The following is a 23,365-nucleotide window of genomic DNA, read 5'->3' as shown; positions in this document are numbered from 1 at the left end:
ATCAGGCCCTGTTGCCTAATTACATTGTTTAGCTCTCTGGCCTCTTTGCTGAGCTTCTTTCCCTGTGACCTGTCTTTCTCTGATAGTGGAGTGTTGAAGTCCCCCACTATTATTGTTGTTTCCGTGATTTCTTCTGTCATTTTTTTAATAGTTTGTTTGACGAAATTTGCCGCACCATTATTAGGTGCGTAAATATTCAGTATGCTTATTGCTTCCTGGTTTACTGAGCCTTTGAGCATTATGTAATGTCCCTCTTTGTCTCTTTTTATGTTTTGGATCTTGAGATCCATTTTGTCGGAGATTAAGATAGCCACTCCTGCCTTCTTGGAGTTACCATTTGCTTGGTAAACTTTCTGCCAGCCCTTTATTCTCAGCATATGCTTGTCTGCTTGCTTAAGGTGTGTCTCTTGCAGGCAGCAGATTGATGGGTTATGTTTTCTAATCCAATCCTCCAGCCTCTTTCTTTTAACATATGAATTGAGCCCATTTGTATTCAAAGTGATTATTACAATCTCTGGCTTCATGTTTGCCATATTCTGTTTTGTGTTTTGGGTCTTTGCCTATCTTCCTTCATATCAGTGTACTGCGTTTGAGTGGAGGGTTTCTATCCTGTCCTCTTTTCCATCTGAGACCGTGTTGTCCTGGTACGTGTTGCTGGCATGTTGGCTTCTAGATGGAGATGGGCTATATGGTGGTCTCCTGGTGGTTCTAGTTGGAGCTTGATCTTCTGGCCATAGTGAGTCAGCCAGTATGTTCTGCAGGGTCGGGTGACTTGCAGTATATTTTTTGAGTTCTTCCTTGTCCTGGAAGACCCTTATCTTACCCTCTATCTTAATGGATAACTTGGCAGGGTATAGGATTCTGGGGGAGGCATTTTCATCTTTCAGTTTTTGGAAGATGTTGCTCCATTCTCTCCTCCTCTTCATGGTTTCTGCTGATAAGTCTGCGCATAACCTTACCTGCGCTCCTTTGTATGTGACTGTCTTCCTTTCTCTTGATGCTCGTAGAATTTTCTCTTTTTCCTCTAAGTTGGATAATTTTACAATTATATGCCTTGGCGTGTTCTTCTTGGTGTTTAGCTTAGCCGGCGTCCTCTCTGCTTCCTGTATGAGAGTCGGATTCTCCTTTGTTAGGTTGGGGAAATTTTCTTCCAGGAATTCCTTTGCTATCTTGGCGGTCGATTTGTGTGTTATGTTGTGTTCCGGTAGACCGATTATTCGAATATTATTCCTCTTCATAGCATCTGTCATTGATCTCAGGCTGTCTTCTGTTTCTTTAATTTTCCTATCTGATTGTTTTTCTCGCTTGCTTCGTTTGGTTTGAGCGTCCTCGAGTTCACTTATACGGTTCTCAGCCTCCTCAAGCCTAGATATAGCTTCTGTGACCTTTTGTGTGGCCTCTGCTACCTCCTCTGTTAGTTTCTGCAGTTCCTTTTGGTGGATAGTATTCATCCCCTCTATTGTGGACTTCATCCCCTCTATTGTGCATTTCATCCCTTCTATCGTTGCATCCTTATTTTGGTTTGCTTCTCTTAGCTCCTGTATTACTGCAAGCAGAGTTCTGAAGATTTCCTTTTGTGGCTGATCTATATCTGTTTCTTCTATGAGTGACGTTAGGTCTGTTAAAGTGCCTCGTTTTTCTGATTTTTTTGTTGGGAGTGATGTGGTCTGTTGATTTTTCCTTGATCCTTTAATAGGCCCCATGCTTCTGGGAGACAGGAGTAACCTTATTGTGTGGAGGCTCAGGCCACTGTGCCGTCTCCTGGGGTGGCTGGGGCGGGCTGCGGCAGGCTTAGGGCTGGCACTGGGGACCCAACAGGGCCCCAGGTGGTGAGAGCTGGCTGGAGCTCACTGACGGCTCCTCAGGGACTGCAAAGCCGAGACCCAGGCTCCACTGCAGGTGGAGTGTTTGATCTGCCCGGGCTGTGAGCGGGTGCGGGGAGGCCCCTTGGATAGCTGCGCAGGCAGCTGCGGGACACTGCAGGGAACAATGGTGTTCGCTCTCCGCCCTTTTGGCGCGAAACCGCAGGGGGTAATGGCGCCGGCAAAGGAGGCTTGGCGCGAAACCGCAGGGGGCAATGGCACCCTTCCTCTGCTCAGGCTCAGAGTCGCGGCCGCCGGGGTCCCCGCAGCACCCTGGGGAGGGCACCTACTCTTGTGCCTTGTGCAGGGGGGGGCCCTTGGTGGGCAGACTCAGCAGCGCGGGGCGCGGCGCTCCGCGGAAGCTCAGGGTCCGGGACAGGCACGGGTTGGGCTATGGCTCCTGTTGGCGGGAAGTGCTCAGCGCAGGGTCCCCGCCAGGAGTGGAGCTGGCGCTAGGCTGCCAGGGGCTGGCGGGGGCGGGCGGGGGTGGGAGGCCGGCGCACGGAGGGCAGGTGGAGAGGTCCGCGGCAGCGGTGCGGGTGGATGGTCCCCCGTGGGGGTCGCCAGACAACCCGCGGGTCCGCTCCCCTGAGCTTGGATGAATGGAGGGAGGGACGTGGGCCCGAGGGCAGATCGCTGCCCTGTGGGGAGAGGGGAACTGCGGGAGAGGAAAGCTTCTCTCCCAGTGGGGATCCGCGATAGGGAGTGGGGAGTGGGCCGCTGGAGTAGGCAGGGCAGGCAAGCGGCTCTGGGCTGGCGTCGGGTTTGGGGATGGAGCCTAAGCCGGTCGCCAGTGAGCTCATGGCAGCTTACTGGCCAGAGATGTCCCACTAGTCCGGTCCTCTTTCACCTAGACCCCTGCTCTGGACAAATACGTGGGGTAGGACTGGGGTGCTGTCCCAGGGGGATATTTCACTCACCAGACTCTTACTATTCAGCTACCTGGTCGCCAATCCCGCTTTGTTTGGAGGAGCTCTCAGAGTATGCGGGTGTCCCTGTCGGCCATCTTCCCCCTCCTCCAGAAGTGAAAGATTTTTAAACTGAGCATTATAAAATATTGCTGAGGAAAATTAAAGAAAATTTGAAAAATCCTTCTTCATGGATTGAAGCTGTTAAGAAGATGGGAACAAGAAGTTAGTCTTTAATGGGCATAAAGATGTCTTCTTGGGTGGACAAAATGTTACAAATTGTTTTGTGTTGATATTTGCATAATTTGGTAAGTTATTGAAAACAATACTCTGCCAGTATTAGAAGGTGGAAAGGCTAACCTAAGTATTTCTTTGTGTGACTCCCTGTATGGATGGACATCGTTGACTTATACATTCACGGCAGGTTTGCCCTGGAGACACAAGTAGCAAATAAGAGTTGGTGTCAATGCTTCCCTTTCTTCAGAATTTGTCTTTAAAACTTCACCTCTATTTGAATAAATACAAACATATGTTCATGAGTCCATGATGCATTCAACTCCTAATTAGATTAAGCATTTAATGTATACATTTAAAAATAGTTTTATTGACATATACTTCACATATCATGCAATTCAAGGGTTTAAGCATATGAAAAAGACTTGTGCAATCATGACCACAATCAGTAGTGGAGATTTTAGGCATTTTCTTGTTTCTTGTACTCATTATTATTAGTTCCCCTTTTCTCCCAACTTCCCATGCCATAACCCTGAGAAACTATTGATGCCGTTACAGTCTCTACAGATTGACTTGTTCTGGATTTCATGTACAGAAAAAACATGCAAAACAAAAAACCATCAGGAATAATGAAAGAGAAAGCTAAATAAAAAAGAAATCAGAAAATATTACACACAAGAACAAATTTAAATTAGATCAGGACAGAGAAAAATGAGCTGTTAAATTTTAATCTAACTACATCGGCATTAATCCACCTTGTAATGCACTGTATCTGACTGCATGGTTCTTCGGAGAGCACACTTCATGCACCCTTCTACAGAAGGTAGGTAATTCAGTTGCTTAGAAAATAAAAGTGAATTTCTTTAAAAGGCAGATTTGTGGTGGGTGGGTAGTGTAGACCCTGAAATTAACCCTTGATGTATTGATTTTGTTAATATACATGCTATAGAGTCCAGAGAGAGACAGATATCCCTATAGGCACAGGCTACTGTTTAAATCCCTTGTGAACCCAGTGCATAATTTTCTCCCAATTTCTTTCTAGATCATTCACAGAACACTGGCGGCTATGTTAGGCTCCCTTGCAGCATTAGCAGCATTGGCTGTGATTGGTGATGTAAGTTTTAAATTATGTCACATTCAGAGATATCCTAGAAATTAAACTTAATCTGATATTTCTCACCCTTAATAAGCACTTTGCACATTTTCCTCCAGGAACCATGCTGGAGGTTTGAGCATTTTATCCTGAAAATATTTTTCATCTAATTTACTTACCTTGCACCCATATGATCTCCCATTTTTCGTATACCTGAGGAAAGGTTCATGATATAAGAAGATGCCCTCGCCTGGACCCTTTCTCCCCAGCCATCTTTAAGACAGTACAGTTTCAGCGCTCTCTATCCTCCCTATCAGAATGGGGCAATGATTCTTTCCTTATTCCACAAAGCATAGAGGGAGAAATGAGAGTGGGGAGGCAGAGTGCATTGAAATCCAGGGGGAAAAAGGGCTTTCCTTCAAGTTATTGTTCATTTGAAGGCCACTGTGCCAACGATGAAAGCAGAGTTGACACCACTCCGGCTGTACTAACAAGGTCGGTCCTGTGTCTGGGTGACGGGATTCCATGAACTCATCAGAAACAGGGTCTTTGAAAAAGCAGTCAATACTCTTGTGCAGGCTTTTCATGAGGAATGACTCAGCCACCGGTATTTTGGAGGGGTGTTTTAATCATGCCTCCGTGGCAAATAAGCGGTGCGGTTCTAGCTGAGGGCTAATGATTTGTCTGCAGTAAGAGGCAGAATGTCTTTACAGCTTGTTATGAGTGTAGGAATGAGCATCTAACTAAGTGACACATTTATATTTTATTACAGAGACCTAGCCTCAGCCATGTGGTGGAGTGGATTGATTTTGAGACCCTGGCCCTCCTGTTCGGCATGGTAATTGCTGACTAATGTAACAACGACTATGTCTTTTGCTGCTGCTCTGTCACTCTGTTAAAGACATCTTACTGATTCACAACTGGGGCTTGCCTGACATGTGTTAGCATGTGCCTAGCTAACTTCTTCTGGGAAGGAATCAAACGGTTGTTCATACTCTAAACTCTCTGCCATCGAGTAGATGCCGACCCATAGCGACCCTGTAGGACAGGGTAAAGCTCCCCCTGTGAAACAGTTTATGGGAGTAGGAAGCCCCAGTTAGTCAGGTATAGAAGTTATGTCTAAAACCTGTTTGCTGGTGAAAAAATTTGCCATCTAGAAAACTTAAAGTTATTGCGAGTTTCTGTCTTTAAAATATAAAATGAAATAACTCATAAAATCAATATAAAAAGTTTGGTGATTAGGAAAGAATGCTTAACTTAAAAAAATCATTTTATTAAGGGCTCATACAACGCATCACAATCCATACGTACATCAATTGTATAAAGCACATTTGTACATTTGCTACCCTCATCATTCTCAAAACATTTTCTCTGCACGTAAGCCCCTGGCATCCGCTCCTCATCCCCCCCTCCCCCCGAACACTTAGCATTTAAGGAAGAAATAATCCCTTGGTGTGTGTGTGTTACTGACGTTATCAAGTGGTCATTCTGTACACAGCAGCTGTGCGTTGTGAGAAATGTGACCAAGATGGTGTGCTATGAGGGAAAATTTTTTGGTATTTATTTTTTATTAAAAAATCATTTTATTGGGGGCTCTTACAGTTCTTATCACAATCCATACACCTATCCATTGTGGCAAGCACATTTGTACATATGTTGCCATCATCATTTTCAAAATATTTTCTTTCTACATGAACCCTTGACATCAGCTCATTTCCCCACCCTTCTCTCATGAACCCTTGATAATTTATAAAAATCCCCCCCCCCATGTCTTACACCGACCGCTGTCTCCCTTCATCCACTTTTCTGTTGTCCATACCCCTAGGAAGGGGGGGGTTATATGTAGATCATTGTGATTGGGTACCCCCTTTGCCTCCCCCACCTTCCCATTCCCCTCCTGGTATCTTAATTCTCGTAGTTGGTCCTGAGGGGCTTATCTGTCCTGGATTCCCTGTGTTGCAAGCTCTTATCTGTAGCAGTGTACATGCTCTGGTCTAGTCAGATTTGTAAGGTAGAATTGAGGTCATGATAGTGGGGGGGTGGGCATTAAAAACTAGAGGACAGTTGTATGTGCTGTACTGCACCCTGACGGGCTCTTCCCTTCCTTGTAGAACATGCAGGCTAAAGTGGGGACAGTCACAGCTCAGTGTGCTGATGCCCTGTAGCGTTTGCCAAGGGTCTAGACGGTAGCTAATTTGAAGGAGATGGGTAGAGTGCAAGGCCTGCTATCCTATCCTAGGCTTCAATCGCCCAACCTAGCCCTGCACTGTTTTGGGGATGAAGTATGGCAGAATGGAGGGAAGTATGAAGTGTTTGTTGTTTTTTAAAGGAACAAATTAAAAGAACAATTTCATGAGCCTCTTTCTTAATTGAATAACTTCAGTCAATCCTTGGGAGTTTCGATACTCTAGCACTGTGAGGATGCAGATCCGGTCTTCTGTCTTCCCGTGGTTTTGTGGGTGCTTCTGGAAGCACTGCCTCATTACCCGCAGAACCACATGGGCTCTGCTTGTCACTCAACATTGGCCTGGGACTTTTAGTGTTAGCAGAAACACCAAGTTCTATGGACACCATCCATATAGTATTAGAATGGACATAAAGACCAGCTTAGGTAAGATAGGCGGTTCACAGGGTTTAAATGTTTTATATAGTCTACTTTAAATTAAAAAAATCTATAATCTATCACGTACTCTAATTTATATTTTTATTGACTTATCACAATAACTTTACAAGATGCAGAAAATTAAAAACCCACTGCTGTTGAGTCAGTTCTGATTCAGTGACCTTATAGGACTGAATAGAATTGTTCTAAAGGATATAAATCTTTCCAGGCGCATAAAGCCTCATCTCGCGCCAGTGGAGTGGGTTGTGGTTTTGAACCACTGACCTTCTGGTTAGTTGCCAAAGGCTTAATCCATTGTGCCGCCAGTGCTACTGAGAGAAAATTGAAAGGTGTTAAAATTGAAGTACAGGCATTGATGAAATGAGGAAATGATGACCTGTCAGCAAGAGATACACAGCTTATTGGTTGGAGGATTCTCCTGGCATGGTTCAAATTTGCAATGTCACCCTGACCCGCTGTGGCACACTGCTCGGCTCAAATATTCTTCTTATCTTCTGTTTTGGTTTTTATTTTTTAATCTCTTTTCTCTTATAGATGATCTTAGTAGCCATATTTTCAGAAACCGGATTTTTTGATTATTGTGCTTTAAAGGTAGGTTTAATGTAGTATTTAATAAGTAATATTATTTAATTAATATACATTTTCTACTGAAATTGCATATTTAATAAATAACTACCATTGAAGAAGATATTTTAAAATCTTGCCTTCTCCTTAGTCAGAATTGACTCAGTGGTAGTGAGTGAGCCCTTCTTTTCAAAATCATATCTGCATATCTGGATATAGTTGCTGTGGTAATAAATACTATGACACAGAAACACTTTCAGATTCTTGAAAACTTTCAACTTCTGGAGATGGAGATCAAGGAGAAGAATACTGAGATTGAGTGTTTGTGTAATATTTAAATTGTCAAGTTGAAAGCTACACATCAAAATTGTTTTACATTTTACAATAGGTAAATATATCAAGGCATCAACTTGTGATTACATGTTGGTAAAGTAACTTTTGTTATAGCTTTCTAAACACCGAGCATATTAATTTTCATAATTAAAGCTCACCCGCATGTTCTGGGCTCCAGAAGGACCAAAGGCTCATGCATGGTTCTATCGTTCAGGGTCCACCACTTCTCTGTCAGTCGGCTGTACTGTGGAGGCTTATGTGATGCTATGATGCTGGAAGCGATGTCACCAGTATTGATACTAGAAGTTATGCTACTGGTGTTTCAAATGCCAGCATGGTCACTCACAGGGAACAGATTTCATCAGAGTTTCCAAACTAGGAACAGACTAGGAAGAAGAACCTGGCTGCCCACTTGGGAGGAAGTAGCCATTGAAAACGTATGCATAGTTTTGAAACACTGTCAGGCACTAAAGGCCGAACGAAGCATAGCACTATCAGAGATACTGCCAGAGGATAGATCCTGTGAGTTGGAAGGCATTCAAAGTGTGACTGAGGAGGAGCTACATTCTCAAACGAGAGTCGACCATGGTGACATGAAGGGAGTCTTCATTTGCTGTTGGGGCACACACTGCTCAAGGTGAGAAGAAATGATTAGAACTTGGAATGTGTGACATCTCAGTCAAAGAAAATTGTAAGTGGTCAAAAATGAAATGGAATGCATAACAATCGACATTCCAGGCACTTGTGAACTGAAATGGACTGGATTGGCCATTCTGAGTCAGAAAATATCTGGTTTGCTCAGCTGGGAATGACGCATTCCAGAGGAATGGCATTGCAGTCGTTCTCACGGAGGAAACGTCAAGATCTGTTTTGAAGTACAATGCAGTCTGTGGTTGTATTATATTTATCTGCTTTCAAGGAGATCCAATCAATCCTATGATCATTCAAATTTATGCACCAACCACAAAAGCTAGTGATGAAGGAATTGAAGAATTCTACTAAAGTCTTCAGCTTGAAATTGGTCAAACATGCAATCAAGATGCATTGATCAACTTGAGCAATTAGAATGCAAATGTTTCAAAAAGGAGGAAAACCACAGTTGGAAAATATGGTCTTGGCGATAGGAATGAAGCTGGAGATTGCACGCTAGAATTTTTCAAGACCAATGACTTACTCATAGTAAGTACCATTTTACAACAACACAAAAGGTAACTATACACATGGACTTCTCCAGATGGAATACACAGATGTCAAATTGACTGCATCTGTGGGAAGAGATCGAGAAATTTAATATTAGCAGCTAAAATGAGGCCAGGAGCTGACTGTGGAACAGACCATCAGTGACTCATATGTAAGTTTTCAGGTTAAAGCTGAAGAAAGTTAAAACAAGTTGAAGAGAGCCAAAATACGAACTTGAGTCCATCCCACCTGAATTTTGAGAACATCTCAAGGACAGATTTGCTACATTGCACACTAATGACAGGAGGCATGATGAGTTGTGGGAGGGCATTAAGAACATCATTCATGAAGAAAACAAAAGGTCATTAAGAAGCAAGAAAGAAAAGATCAAAGTAGATATCAGAAGAGATCCTGAAACTTGCTCTTCATAATAGAGTAGCTAAGGCAAACAGAAAAAACTATGAAGTCATAGAGCTGAACAGAACTTTTCAAGGGACAGAAGATAAAGTAAAATGTATTATTATATTATATAATAATATATTATATATTAATATTATATAATACTATAACATTAAAATATTATAATAAAATGTGCACAGCCCTAGAGTTAGAAAACCAAAAAGGAAGAACACAATCAGCATATTTTAACCCGAAGTTGCTGTTGTTGAGTGACATAGAATTGGTTGTGACCTCAGCAGCCCTCTTCACAACAGAAAAAGACAACGTCTGCTCTGTGCCACCTCACAATTGTTCTTATGGTTGATTCCATTGTTGCAGCCACTGTGTCAATCCATCTTGTTGAGAGTCTTCCTCTTTTTGGCTGCGCTTCTACTTCACCATGATCTCCTTCTCCAGGGACAGGTCTCTCCGGATAACATGTCCAAAGTATGTAAGTAGAAGTCTCACCATGGTTGCCTCTGAGAAGCACACAAATCTTACTTAAACAGAAAGAATTCAAGAAAAAATTCAAGTGTCAAGTTACAATATTGACAACTTATATCTGCAAAAATATCGAAAGATATAGGAAGTAACAAAAGAAAATAGAATACACCGTCACCGAGCCATTTGGCATTCCGCTGTTTCAGGAGGGAGCATATGAGCAAGATGCAGCGGTGCTGAAGGAAGAAGTGCAAGCTGCCCTGAAAGCACTAGCCAAAAACAAGGCTCCAGAAATTGATGGAGTACCAATGGAAATGTTTCAACAAGCTGAGGAAGCATTGGAAACACTGACTTATCTATGCCAGGAGATTTGGAAGACAGCTAGTTGGCCAACTGACTCGAAGAGATCCATATTTATGCCCAGTTCAAAGAAAGGCAACCTAACAGAATGCTCAAACTATAGCACACTACAACTGATAGCACATGCAAGTAAAATCTTGAAGACCATCCAACAGTTGCAGCAGTACATTGACAGGGAGTTGCCAGAGCTTCAGGCTGGATTCAGAAGAATACATGGAACAAAGAGTGTCATTGGTGATATCAGATGAATCTTGACTGAAAGCCGTCAGTACCAGAAAGATGCTTACTTGTGTTTTATTGACTATGCAAAGGCATTTGACTGCGTTGACTATAATGAACTATAGATAACCTTGAGAAAAATGGGAATTCCAGAACACTTTGCTCGTGAGCAACCTGTATGTAGATCAAGACACAATTGTGTAAACAGAATAGGGACATTCCGAATGGTTTAAAATCAGAAAAGGTGTGTGTGTGTTAGAGTTGTATCCTCTCACCACTACTTATTCGATCAATATGCTGAGAAAATCATCCGAGAAGCTGTGTGAAGAAGAATGTTGCATCAGGATTGGAGGAAAGCTTATTAACAACCTTCAATATGCAGATGACACAACTGCGCCAGTTAAAAGTGAAGAGATCTCGAAGCACTTGCTATTGAAAATCAAGGATTGCAATCTTCACTGTAGATTCCAACTTAATGTTAAGAAGACCCCAATTTTCACAACTGAAAAAATAGGGAACATCAAAAGTGGACAAAAGGTTGAAGTTGCTGATGGAAGCAGCAATCAAGAGAGCAAACATGTGTTGCATTGGTAAATCTGCTGTACATGACCTGCTGAGAGTCTTAGAGTGCTGAAAAGCAAGAATCTTACTTTGAGAACTAGGGTGCACTTGGCCAAAGCCATGGTATTTTCAATTGCCTCATATGCATCTGGAAGTGGGACATGGAATAAAAAGACTGAAGAAGATGCATTTGAATTGTGGTGCTGGAGAATATTGAAAGTGCCATGGACAGCCCAAAGGCCAAGCATCTGTTTTGGAGGAAGTATGACCAGAGGGCACCTTAGAATCAAGGACAGTGAGCCTTTTTACATACTTAGACTTGTCAAGAGAGACTAGTCCCTGGAATGGACATCATGCTTGGTAGAAGGGAAGCGAAAGGAAGGCCCTTGAGAAGATGGATTGACAGGGTGGCTACAACAATTGGACCAGACATAGGAACAATCGTGAGGATGGCGCAGGAACAAACACTGCTTTGTTCTGCTGTGCGAGGGTTGTCGTGGGTGTGGCACCTAATGACCACATCATCATTCAGATGGCGAGAGGAGAGCAAAATGAGCATACAATTTAACGACGGGTGTGGGTTTTTGTTTGTTGCTTTCTTGTTTTAGAACCGAAGTGTTATTTTTAGAAATGAATCATCTTTAGCCTAACTAATGATGTAGAGAGCCACATAGCCATGACCGTGTGTGGTGTGTCTGCTGCAGGCCTACCAGTTCTCCAGGGGAAGAGTGTGGGCCATGATCATCATGCTGTGTCTCATTGCTGCTGTCCTCTCAGCCTTCTTAGACAACGTGACCACCATGCTGCTTTTCACTCCTGTGACCATCAGGTATGCAGCATGCTTCTGCCACATGTGTTCTGACTGGCCTCATGGTAGGACAGCCCTGTTCACGACTTCTTCTTTATACCCGCGATAAGAGACATCTTTTCACCTCACAGGTCCACCAAGTGTCAGTTCAGCTGTTATGTTGGCAGGTGTTTTGTCTGAGCCGTGTCGCATTATTCCAACGTCACATGGTCACAGCACTGTAATAGCTTTCAGGTTGGTCAACACTGCTGCAGAAATGCCTGCAAGACAAAGGAAGACGCAAGCCTTGCTTTCATGAAAATTAAACTTTAATCCTGACCATTAACCAAAGATGCTATGAGTTATTGTTCTATGACCTCAAATCAATTAGATGGCAGAAAGATCATCATTTCCTCATCTCATCAATGGCTCCTGCTCCAGTCTACCCAGGAATGCCCAGTATGAGGATTAGAGAGCCTTTCATGAGGACCAGAGGGCTGCTAAACAGACTAGGCTAAATGGAGCCAGGGCCAGCCTGCCACATCTCTACAAGGCCTTTTAGGAGGTGAGAAAAGAGGCTTCTTTTAATTCCAAACACTTCAATTACTCAACATTCAATGAGTGCCAGAAGCTATTTCTCAGAATCTCCTGCAACCGGAACCTTCTTGGGCAAAGGTTAGATTTTACCTCCGTACTCCATATTCTTTCAGTCCTGTGAGCTTTGGGCCCCAGGCCTGGGTACTTGCTACTTAGTTCTGTCACGTGCAGCACTTTTCTTAATCTAGAGTTACAAAGGGACAGGGTAGGCATTCCCTCAGTGACGCCTGTGATGAACGGATGGATCCTCCGGCCACACTGTGCTGTTTGTGCCATTAAAGTGGTGACATGCTTGGGAACTAGATAACGTGTGGAGACTGCTTGGGTCCTGAGACTTATCGCTCAGTATTTCCAAAATTACCCTAGGGAGGTACTTCTGGCTCCAAAGAATCCTGGGAAGAACACATTTGGCCTCTGGAAATTGAAGCCACGGAGAAAGTAGAAGTTGGAGTGTGGGGAAGGGAAGAGGAAGGATCTGAGCCCCTATGCAGACACCCTTCAAATCCAGAAGGGAACCCATCCCTGAGGGTAAATTTTCAGCCAAACAAAAGATAGACCTATAAAGTCATGAATAACATCAGGGAGCAATGTACTCCTCAGTGCAATCAACTATATAAGATCAAAGGGGTGGGATTGGCCCCCAAACTAAGCTCAAAGGGCAGGAAGAGGCAAAATAGAAGGGCAATTAAAGATGGAAATGCAGGGAGGAAGTGGGAAGAGTGCTATTACTTTGAGGTGACTGCAACCTATGTCACAAGAAATTGTGTACAAATTGTTGACTGAAAAACTAATTTACTCTGTAAACTGTCACCTAAACTACAAGAGGAATTTAATAGAACCCCTTCCCAGGGGGGACGAATAATGGAAAAGTTGGGGGAGGGGTGATGGAGGACAATGTAAGATATGGAAAAAATAATCTATAACTTATCAAGGGTTTGTGAGGGATGGCAGGTGGGGGAGGAAAGGGGAACAAATGGGGAGCTGATGTCAGGGACTAAAGTGGGAAGAGAATGCTTTGAAAATGATGATGGCAGCATATGTGCAAATGTGCTTGACACACTGGAGGAATGTATGGATTGTGATAAGAGATGTAAGAGCCCCCCATAAAAGTACTTTAAAAAATAATTTAAAAATAGATAAAAGCTCCCAGAAGACTCTAGTAAGAACAACTGCAGAACTATTTGTTGTAGGGTGTGTGCTCCTTTAGATGAAAGAAGCACTTTGCATCTAAAGAGAGGAGTTGTGCAGGAGCTGAGTGACTGACTGCTGGGGGGGGGGGGAACAGATTCTGCGTCAGCGAAGGGAAAGCTCAGGAGAGGACAGGAAGGTTTAGATGTGTGCCATTAGGCAGGGTGCTTCTGTTGCCCCCCAGCGCTCAGAGTCTAGCTGTTAGTGGGCATTCACCTGGGCCAAGGCCTGTCCTTCTCGAGAGACCTACCCACAGGGAATTCCCTCCAGAACCTGGAAGCCAAAAGTGTCAAACTGGTTAACTTTGGGAAGAAATGCCATTCTCCGAGTCAGCTTTCACTCAAGTTCTAATAATCTCTTAGGGCATTGTTCATCTTCTAGTCTTGCCCATCTTGTAGATGTATTTGTGCATCTTCTTGGTTACGCAAGAAATGCAAACATTTGGGTTGTTCACAGACCTCTTAAAATGTGAACGCAAGAGATTACTGTCCTTTTGTTTGCTTTGTGACAGATTATGTGACGTCCTGAATCTGGATCCTAGACAAGTCCTGATTGCAGAAGTTATCTTCACAAACATCGGAGGCGCTGCCACTGCCATTGGAGATCCCCCAAATGTCATGATTGTTTCCAACCAGGAGTTGAGAAAAATGGTATGAACCCGCATAAAGGGTTGCGTCTAATATATGCCGACTAACATTTCTCACTTAGTACTCTATCCAAAATACCGTATATACTCGAGTATAACCTGACCCGAATATCAGCTGAGGCACCTAATTTTACCATAAAATCTACATGAAAAAGGTGCTTAAAATCTTGTCTTATACATGAGTATCTACAGGAAGTAACTTTACTAGAAACCAAGCACATCTATGTCACCTTTTCTTTGTAAGCACTGTGCACCATATCAAGAGTGGGATATTAGTTGATATTCCTTCCAATGTAAACCTAACTGATCCAAATTGGCTTCTTTCATTCAAATAACCTTTAAAAGAAATTATTGCAATAGATGATCTAGTTAGTAAGTTTATTGTGTCATATTAATTAAATTAGTAGGCCTGAGATGTCTTCAATTTAGTGTTATGAACAACAATAGAGGATTGTTTCTCTAGATGAGATCGTCACTGATGGTGGTTCTTCACTGTTGGAGGACTGAGAATTAAAAAAAGAAAAGGTCAGAAAAAGAAGGGGTTTAAACATTCTTAAAAGCCCTTATAACTTAAAAAATATAATTTATTTGTACACTAAACCAAAGGCAAAGTTTTAGTGAAAAGACTACAATTTTTATTTTACAGTTTTAAAGGGTTAAAATTGGAACTATGTGGCTAGGTGCCATTTATCATTCTGGGTCATCAAGAGTTTTAACGTCTCCTATCTCTGAGGCATCAGTAAAAATGCTCCAGAATTAGTTGCATTTATTATAAATAATATGTTTTTGTGTCTATCTACTTAGTATGCCTGGGTGTTTATGTGTGCAAGCCATCTTCAATAAAAGTATTTAAACATCAGAAAATTTCAAGTTCTAAGATCCTTATGGCCACTTTATGAGCCATACCATAGACATTCAGGCACAACTTAGGTCAGTTGGTTAAACTTTATACTCCGGAGTACCCTGGAAAACCACCTGTTCCATCTCTCAGCCTTGCTGGTACACTGAGTTGTTGCACATAGCTCTGCCCATAGTCATGTCATCCAGTGTGCTTCAAAGGGTAGCAGAGCCTGTCATTTGTTCTAGGCCCTCTGTCACCCAGGATACATCTCATACACGTGAGAGAATCATTTCTAGAAAAATGTTATATTAATATTTTTATTGTACATTACACTGTAGGAAATAAAAATCACATGAATGCACAAATAAAATATTTGCCTTAATCTTACCATTTGGAGAAAAATCCCCTAATAATTTGGCACAGAGCTTCACAGAATGTTGTGTGTGGTTATGTGTGCATAGAAGAGCACAACTTTTGCAGCTCAAGGGTCTGAATTTGCTATCTTGTTTGAAATAATAATAATTTAAAATTATGGAAAAATAATTATCAAGACAAAAGACATCTGACAACAAAAGACCCACTTGTTTCCTGAGGATAGAAACCGAATGATGTGAGTCCTATGATTGCCCAGGGTCTAAGATGTCTTACCAGGAGATAAATCTAGGTGAGCCCGGTGAAGTCCCTGAGTTGAGGAGGTGCATTTTAGAATATGGGAGACCATGGTGGCTAGATGTTGTATGACAGACTACTAAAAAAGAGATAGCTACACACAGAGAGAAATACAAAAAATAGAAAGTTATTCATTACTGTACTCAGATCAGCGCATGCAGGTAAACATGCTTTCTTCTATTAAATTGGCATTCTATGATGCTCACCTTCCCAACACAACCACTGAAGATAAAGCAGGTAAATAAGCAAATGTGGTGAGGAAAGCTGATGGTTCCCGGCTATCAAAAGGTATAGTGTCTGGGGTCTTAAAGACTTGAAGGTAAACAACTGGCCATCTAGCTCAGAAGCAACAAAGCCCACATGGAAGAAGCACACCAGCCTATGTGATCACGAGGTGCCAAAGGGATCAGTTATCAGGCATCAAAGAACAAAAAATCATATCATTGTGTGCTCACCTCCATGATGTGATCGCTGAAAACAAATGGGTGCATAAGCAAATGTGGTGAAGAAAGCTGATGGTGCCCGGCTATCAAAAGATATAGTGTCTGGGATCTTTAAGGTTTGAAGGTAAACAAGCAGCCATCTAGCTAAGAACCAACAAAACCCACATGGAAAAAGCACACAAGCCTGTGCGATCACAAGGTGTCGAAGGGGTCAGGTATCAGGCATCATCAGAACAAAAAATCTTACCATAATGAATGAGGGTGTGTGTGGAGTAGAGACTCAAAGCCCATTTGTAGGCCACTGGATATCCCCTTACAGAAGGGTCTCAGGGAGGGGAGGAGCCAGTCAGGGTGCAATATAGCAACGATGAAAAATACAACTTTCCTCTAGTTCCTAAATGCTTCCTTACCCCCTCCCCGCCAACTATCATGGTCCAAGTTCTACCTTGTAAATCTAGTTAGACCAGAGGATGTACACTGGTATAGATAGGAACTGGAAACACAAGGAATTCATGATGGATGATCCCTTCATGACCAATGGTGTAAGTGGCGATACTGGGAGGGTAGAGGGAGGGTGGGTTGGAAAGAGGACCTGATTTCCAGGATCTACATATGACCTCCTCCCTGGGATATGGACAACAGAAAATGGGGTGAAGGGAGATGTTGGACAGGGCAAGAGATGACAAAATAATAATTTATAAATTATCAAGGGTTCATGAGGGTGGGGGAATGGGGAAGGAGGGGAAAAATGAGGAGTTGATGCCAGGGGGTTAAGTGGAGAGCAAATGTTTTGAGAATGATGAGGGTAATGAATGTACAAATGTGCTTTACACAATTGATGTATGTATGGATTGTGATAAGAGTTGTATGAGTCCCTAATTAAATGATTTAAAAAATCGCAAATAGAAAATACTGGGAACTGAATGCTAAGCAAAAGAGAGTATTATACAAACATGTGAGATTCTTCTTAAATCAGGAGTCATCAAACTTTTTCTTAAATGGACAAATAGTTAATATTGTAGGCCTGGGAACCACACAATCTCTTTCAAACTACTGTATTCTACTATTGTGGCATGCAAGCAGTAATACACTGATGAATGAGTATGTACATTTTCTAATGTATTTATGAAAAACTGTATACCTAGTATATAATCTAGGTTTGCTGTTCTCTGATCTAAAGTAGTATGTGGAATGAAATTTTTACCACCATTTACCAATATTAAGTAGTGCTAGGGGCTAAGTGGATTAAACATTGAGCTACTAGTCATACTGTGTGTTGTTCTGTGGGTGAAGATGACATTGTTACAGTCTCACGAGCCCTAAGGAGAAGTTCTGTTCTGTCCATAGAGTCCCTATGAGTCAGAAATGACACAACTGTCAATGGAATTCACCTAAATTAAATGTCATTAAATTTGTTCCAATACAGAGTGAGTCTATGTTAGAAAAGAAGAAATATCTCAAAGCAGCAATCTCAGCTTCCATCCTAAGGCACCAGACTAGAGAAATGTAAAGTAAAATTATGCAGAAAAAAAATGAAGACCAGAGTGGAGAAACAGTAGGAGCAATTAATGTAAACAAAACAATTTCTTTGACAAGATTAATAACACATTGATAAATCTCTGGTTTAATTGATAAGGAAAATAATAACAAGTGTTATATCATTTACAATAGCATCAGTATAAAATATTCCTGGCTGAATCTGATAAAATGCATTTAAGACCTATACACAGAAATAATTAAATTCAATAATTAAAGAATACAGAGATACTTTTCTCAAGGACCAGAGGGTTAAATTTTTTTGACACAATGATTCTCCCCAATGGCAATCCCCATAAAAATCAGAGCAAGCACGAGGGACAACACTGGAGACACAGTATGGGAATTGAGCCCCATCTGACCCCATCACACTGGGGCAAAACACTAAGGGTGTGCAACAGAGCAGCAAGGGGAGCAAAGCAATGAAGTCCCTGGGGAATACCAAAAATAGACTTTGGGGCTAGAGCGTGACACCCCATCAAACTCTAAATGAAAACACTCCTAAAAGTCAACAGATCGACCTGGAGCTATTTATAGGCTTGTTTTTTTGTTGTTATTTTCTTTTTTTGTTGTTGTTTTGTTTTCTTTTGTTGTTCTGTTTGGCTTTGTCTTGTTTTTGTGCTTGTTATTGTCTTTACATGTCTATCTAGATAAGATAGGCAGGAGAAACATTCTGGAGGGAAAAACAATGAGACTGATGGTTCTAGGGGGACACAGGAGGGGAAAGGAAGTGGGTGTTAATAAACCCAGGGACAAGGGAACAAAAAGTGATCTAAAATAGATGGCAAGGAGGGCTTAGGATGCCTGGTGGGGCTTAATCAAGGGTAATGTAACTGAGAGGAATTATGGAAACCCGATTGAAGGCTGAACATGATAATGGGACAAGAGGAAAGTCAAAGTCAATAGAGGAAAGAACTTGGAGGCCAAGGACATTTATAGAGGTCTAAATACAGGCATGTACTGCAGCCAAACATGTTTAACCTTGATAAAAATGAGAATTCCAGAACACTTTATTGTGCTCATGCAGAACATGCATGTAGATCAAGAGGTCATATTGTGAACAGCACAAGGGAATACTAAATGGTTTAAAAGTAGAAAAAGTGTGCAGCGGGGTTGTATCTTCTCAGCATACTTATTCACTCTGTATTCTGAGCCAATCATCAGAGACGCTGGGTTAGATGAAGAAGCATGTGGCATCAGGATGGGAGGAAGTCTTATTAACAGCTTGCAATATGCTGATGACACAACCTTGCTTTCTGAGAGTGAGGAGGACTCGAAGCACTTGCTGATGACAATCAAGGGTTGCAGCCTTCAGGGTGGATTACAACTCAATGTCAATAAAACCCAAATCCTCACAACTGGATCAGTAGGTGACATCATGATAGACGGAGAAAAGGTTGGAGCAGTCAAGGATTTTGTCTTGCTTGGGTCCACACTCAAGCTCAAGGAAGCCACATCTACCCAGGACCTCTTGAGAGCGTTGAAAAACAATGGTGTTACTTTGAGGATGAAGGCCTGTCCCACGGCATGGGATTTTCAGTTGCCTATTATGCAGGTGGAAAGTTAGGCGCTGATGAGTAAGGAAGATGGAAGAAAAATCAATGTGTCTGAACTATGGTGTTGGCGAATATTATTGACTTCGTCTCAAGTACTTTGACAGGTTGTCAGGAGAGGCGAGTCCCTTGAGAAGAACAGCATGTTGGGTAGAGGGGCAACAAAAAAGACCAGGGCCCTCAAAAGATGGATCGACACAGTGGCTGCAGCAGTGGGCTCAAGTATAAGAACAATTGTGAGGATGGTGCAGGACCTGGCAGTGATTTATTCTGTTCTGTTGTATATAGTTTTGCTATGAGTAGGAATGGACTCAATGTCACCTAATAACAATTTCACTCAGCATAATATTCTCCAGGTCAATACTTGCTTTGTGGCTTCAGCCGTGTTGTTGTTTCTAGCGATGCACAGTGTGTGATTTGCATAATGTATTTCATAATGTGCAAGAATCAGTTTCTTTATCCATTCTTCTATTGATGAGCAATCATGTTGTTTGCAACTTCTTGTTATAATGAATAGTGCTGTGATGGGCATGGTTATGCAAACATCTATTCGTGCTACAACTCTTACTTCTATAGGGTATGTACCCATAAGAGATACTGCTGGGTCTTAGGGAATTCCCTCTCCCAGTTGTGTGAGGTAGTGCTATGTAATTTTCCACAGTAGTTGTACATATTTACAGTCCCACCAGCAGTGTATGAGTGTTCCAAACTCTCACACCCTCTACAGCAATTGCTCTTTTTTATTTGGTTATCATTGAAAGTTAAAGGGATATCTCATTGTTGTTGATTTGTGTCTCTGGGATGACTAATGATCCTGAGATGGCTTCATATATTTGTTAATCATTTAGATGTCATTGGGGAGTTGTCTGTTCATATATTTTGTCCACTTTTAGATAGTTAATTTTCTTATTACTGATGTATTGAAGATCTCTATAGAGTTTAGTGATTAGTCCCTTGCTCATTGCACTGTTGTCAAAATCCACCTTCTACTCTGTGTTCTTTTTGAACTTTTTTTTTTCTTTCTGAACTTTTGATGAAGTCTTCTGCCACAGGGGTCCCAGTCATCTAGCTTGTCATATATTATATGTGTTCCTTTATATTAAGGGTCCTATAAAAGGGCCCTTCATTTTTGTCCCTATTTTCTCTTTATAATTCTGAGAGTTACATTTAGATATTTGATTCATCTTGAGTTCATTTTTATACAAAGGTGATGTATGGGCCCTGTGTCATGCTTCTGCAGATAAAGATATAATTTAGCCATCAATATTTTTTGAAAAGCTATCTTTCCCCATTTAATATTTATTGGCTCTTGGTTGGATATCAGTTGTCTGTAGGTGGATGAATTTATTTCTGTGTTCTTTATTCGATTCCATTAATCTATTTATCTCTCATTGTACCAGTACCATGCTGTTTTAGCTACTGTGGCTGTGTAATAGGATTTTACATCAGGAAGTGGGAGGCTTCCTATTTTGTTCTTCTTCTTCTTAAAAAGTCTTTGCTAATCTTGGGCCTCTTCCCTCTTCATAAAAAGCTAATAATTTGTTTTTTCCTTTCTTTAAAGAATGAATTTGGTATCTAGATTGGAATTGCATGTGTGGATAGTTTGCTTTGGTTAGTCGTGACATTTTTAAGCCTGTCTGCCATGAACATGGTTGTTCTTCCATGTATATATGTCTCTGGGATTTTTGTAGTCGTGTTCTGTAGTTTTCCTTATACAATTCTTCTGTTTCTCATTTTAGATTTATTATTAAATATTTCATGTTTGTGTTGCTATTATAAGCGATATGTTTTCTTGATTTATTTTTCAGAGCTCTCTTCACTAGTTTACAGGAATACAGTTGATGTTCATATATCAGTCCTGTATGTTGCCGAATCTTTGATTTTCTTCAGCTTCATCTTGAACTTCTATAGATTCCCTTCAGACTTTTCTTTTGTTACTGTTGAACTGATCCATCATCTCTCTCTCTCTTTTTTTATATAACAAATATAGCTTATTTTCTTCCTGTGTAATTAATCCAGAAAGTTCTGCTTGTACAAATGTTAATTATGCTGTTGAAGCAGTTTTTCTGATGAATACCTTATTTACTGATGGAATATCAACAAAGTTGATATTCTTTTTAATGATGATGTAATGGCCTTCCTCTCCTATTTGTTGTGCCTGGCATAGTTGAACATATCACATTCAGATTAAAATGGCTGATACCAGTCCATGTCAGCTCACTGAAGCCCAAGATGTTGATCTTCCATTTCATCTGAGGGCTTCCTATTTTCCTTGTTTCATATTTTGTACATCTCATGTGCCAGTTAAGGAGCCCTTGGGGCAGAGTTTTGTGCCTTGAGCGACTAACCAGAAGGTCAGAAACTCTCAGCTGCCAGCTCTTCTTTGAGAGAAAGAGTTTCTACTCCCATAAAGAGTGACAGTCTTGGAACCCACGAGGGCATTTCTACTCAGTCCTTTAGGGTCGCTATGGGTCGGAATGGACTCTATGGCAGTGAGCTTGCTTGGAGTTTTGGTAATGTTCAGGTTACTAGTGGATGTTTTCAGAATTCACTTTTCATTTTGAGTCATGCCACATCAGCAAATGAAGGTCTTAAAGGTTTTCCTTCAAGTTTAATTCTGCTCTGAGAAAGCAATCCTTCTTCAGTCTTCTTTTGAGTAACTTCCCATCCAGGGGCTCATAATTAAAACACATTGGATGTTCAGTGACAAATTTTCACTAGCAGATCACCAAGCCTTTCCCCCCTTGTCTGTCTTAGTTACGAAGCCCTGCTGAAACCTGTCCACCATGGGTGACCCTGCCAGTATGTGAAATATTGGTGATAAAGCTTCCAATCCCATAGAAATACATAAGTACACTTGTGTTGGTCTGGGTACATTAGAGAAACAAATCCACAGACTCATATGTATAAGAGAGACTTTTATATAAAGGGCAAGTGCACATCAAGAAAACATCCCAACCCAGTGCTGCCCAAGCTCACAAGTCCAACATTAGCCCATATGTCTGACACCAACACACAAAGTCCTCCTCCAGATCACAAAACACATGCAATGACGCCGACTGCAGGAGGAAAGCTGAATCAGTGAGCATGCAAGCATTTCTTGCACTATCAGGGGTCTCTACATTGCTGCTCCAGCACCCAGGGCTGCATCGGGTTAGGTCCATGTGGCTTCTTCTCAGGGATGTCTTGCAAGAAGTGAGCCTTGCCAACTGAAGCAGGGAACTGGCTAAGGCAGCTGCGCCCTGGTCCGACCATCACAAAGAAAGAGACCCAAAGCTAGAAAGTCAAGGCTCACCGAGCCATTTATCTCTCTGCCCTTCAGTCAACCCCACATGGGTTTATCGGCCAGATTGACACAATAAACTTTAACTACCTCAAATCTTAAGTGGAACAATTGAGAGATGAGGTGTGATAGGATATATAAATCTTAAAATTAGGTAGTATGAAGTTTAGCTCCTGGGCTGCCATCCCAGGGAACTAGAAAGCTCCATTCCAGTGTGGTTTGTTAGGGTCCAGAGATAAGCTGTGGTCACACACATGCGCACAGCAGCCAAAAATTAAGTCACAGTTTTATTAACATATAGAATCACCTCAAAAGACATGAAGTGGGCCCCTCTTTAGAGTTGAGAAGGAATACCTTACGCATCGATAAGACACACTTTATTCTGGGATGAATGGGTCCTCCCTCTTGAGTTGAGAAGAAACAGTGTCTAAGGGAACCCTTCTAATTTTAAATGGCACTTTCAAAGGGGAGGGGCCTGTCACTCTACACATGGTTAAGTCACTTTCTAATCAGTTATCCAGCTCATCCTTAAGTCTCATGCATCTTTTCTTTCAGATGTGTCTAAGCAGTGGCTCTGGGCTAGCATGTCTCAGAATTATTTTTGAGTAGAGTCATGTGTCATAAGTTTCACCAGGGCCTGACTTCAAGGTTAAGGTGTTACCAAGCCAGTTCTCAGAGTCCTTTGTTCGTTACTTGTCTCACAAAGTTCTTTCTTAATTCCCTTAGCAGGCAGGGCAAAAGCTCCTGTTCTGTCCCTTCAGGCAGTATGAGAGAACTAAAAAAATTCACTGCCACGGAGTCCGGGCAGACACACAGAACCTATAGGACAGGTACAACTGCCTCTGTGGTTTTCAAGACTGTAACTCTTTACTGGGACCAGAAAAGCTCCTCTTGCCCCCTGGTGACATCAATCTGCCCACCTTGTGTTTGTCAGTCCAAATGTAACAAACACAGGTGAGCTAATCCTCTGTCTCACATTCCTTTTAGCAGTGTGCTGGAAAATCTGG

The 23,365-nt window shown here is 41.8% G+C and overlaps 1 protein-coding gene across 1 annotated transcript in view; it reads left to right on the top strand.

The window, feature by feature from the left end:
* Positions 1–23,365, top strand: part of OCA2 (OCA2 melanosomal transmembrane protein) — a 154,551-nt gene that overhangs the window by 76,895 nt on the left and 54,291 nt on the right. The window contains exons 9-13 of the mRNA XM_075535554.1: positions 4,047–4,118; positions 4,870–4,935; positions 7,255–7,311; positions 11,520–11,644; positions 13,899–14,037. Coding sequence (XP_075391669.1) covers positions 4,047–4,118; positions 4,870–4,935; positions 7,255–7,311; positions 11,520–11,644; positions 13,899–14,037 — 459 coding nt within the window. The remainder of the gene's footprint in view (positions 1–4,046; positions 4,119–4,869; positions 4,936–7,254; positions 7,312–11,519; positions 11,645–13,898; positions 14,038–23,365) is intronic.

Source organism: Tenrec ecaudatus, chromosome 17 (assembly GCF_050624435.1).
Source record: "Tenrec ecaudatus isolate mTenEca1 chromosome 17, mTenEca1.hap1, whole genome shotgun sequence".
NCBI classification, from domain to species: Eukaryota; Metazoa; Chordata; class Mammalia; order Afrosoricida; family Tenrecidae; genus Tenrec; species Tenrec ecaudatus.
Note: the sequence above shows the minus strand (reverse complement) of the source record. Positions and strands in the feature narration are given on the sequence as shown.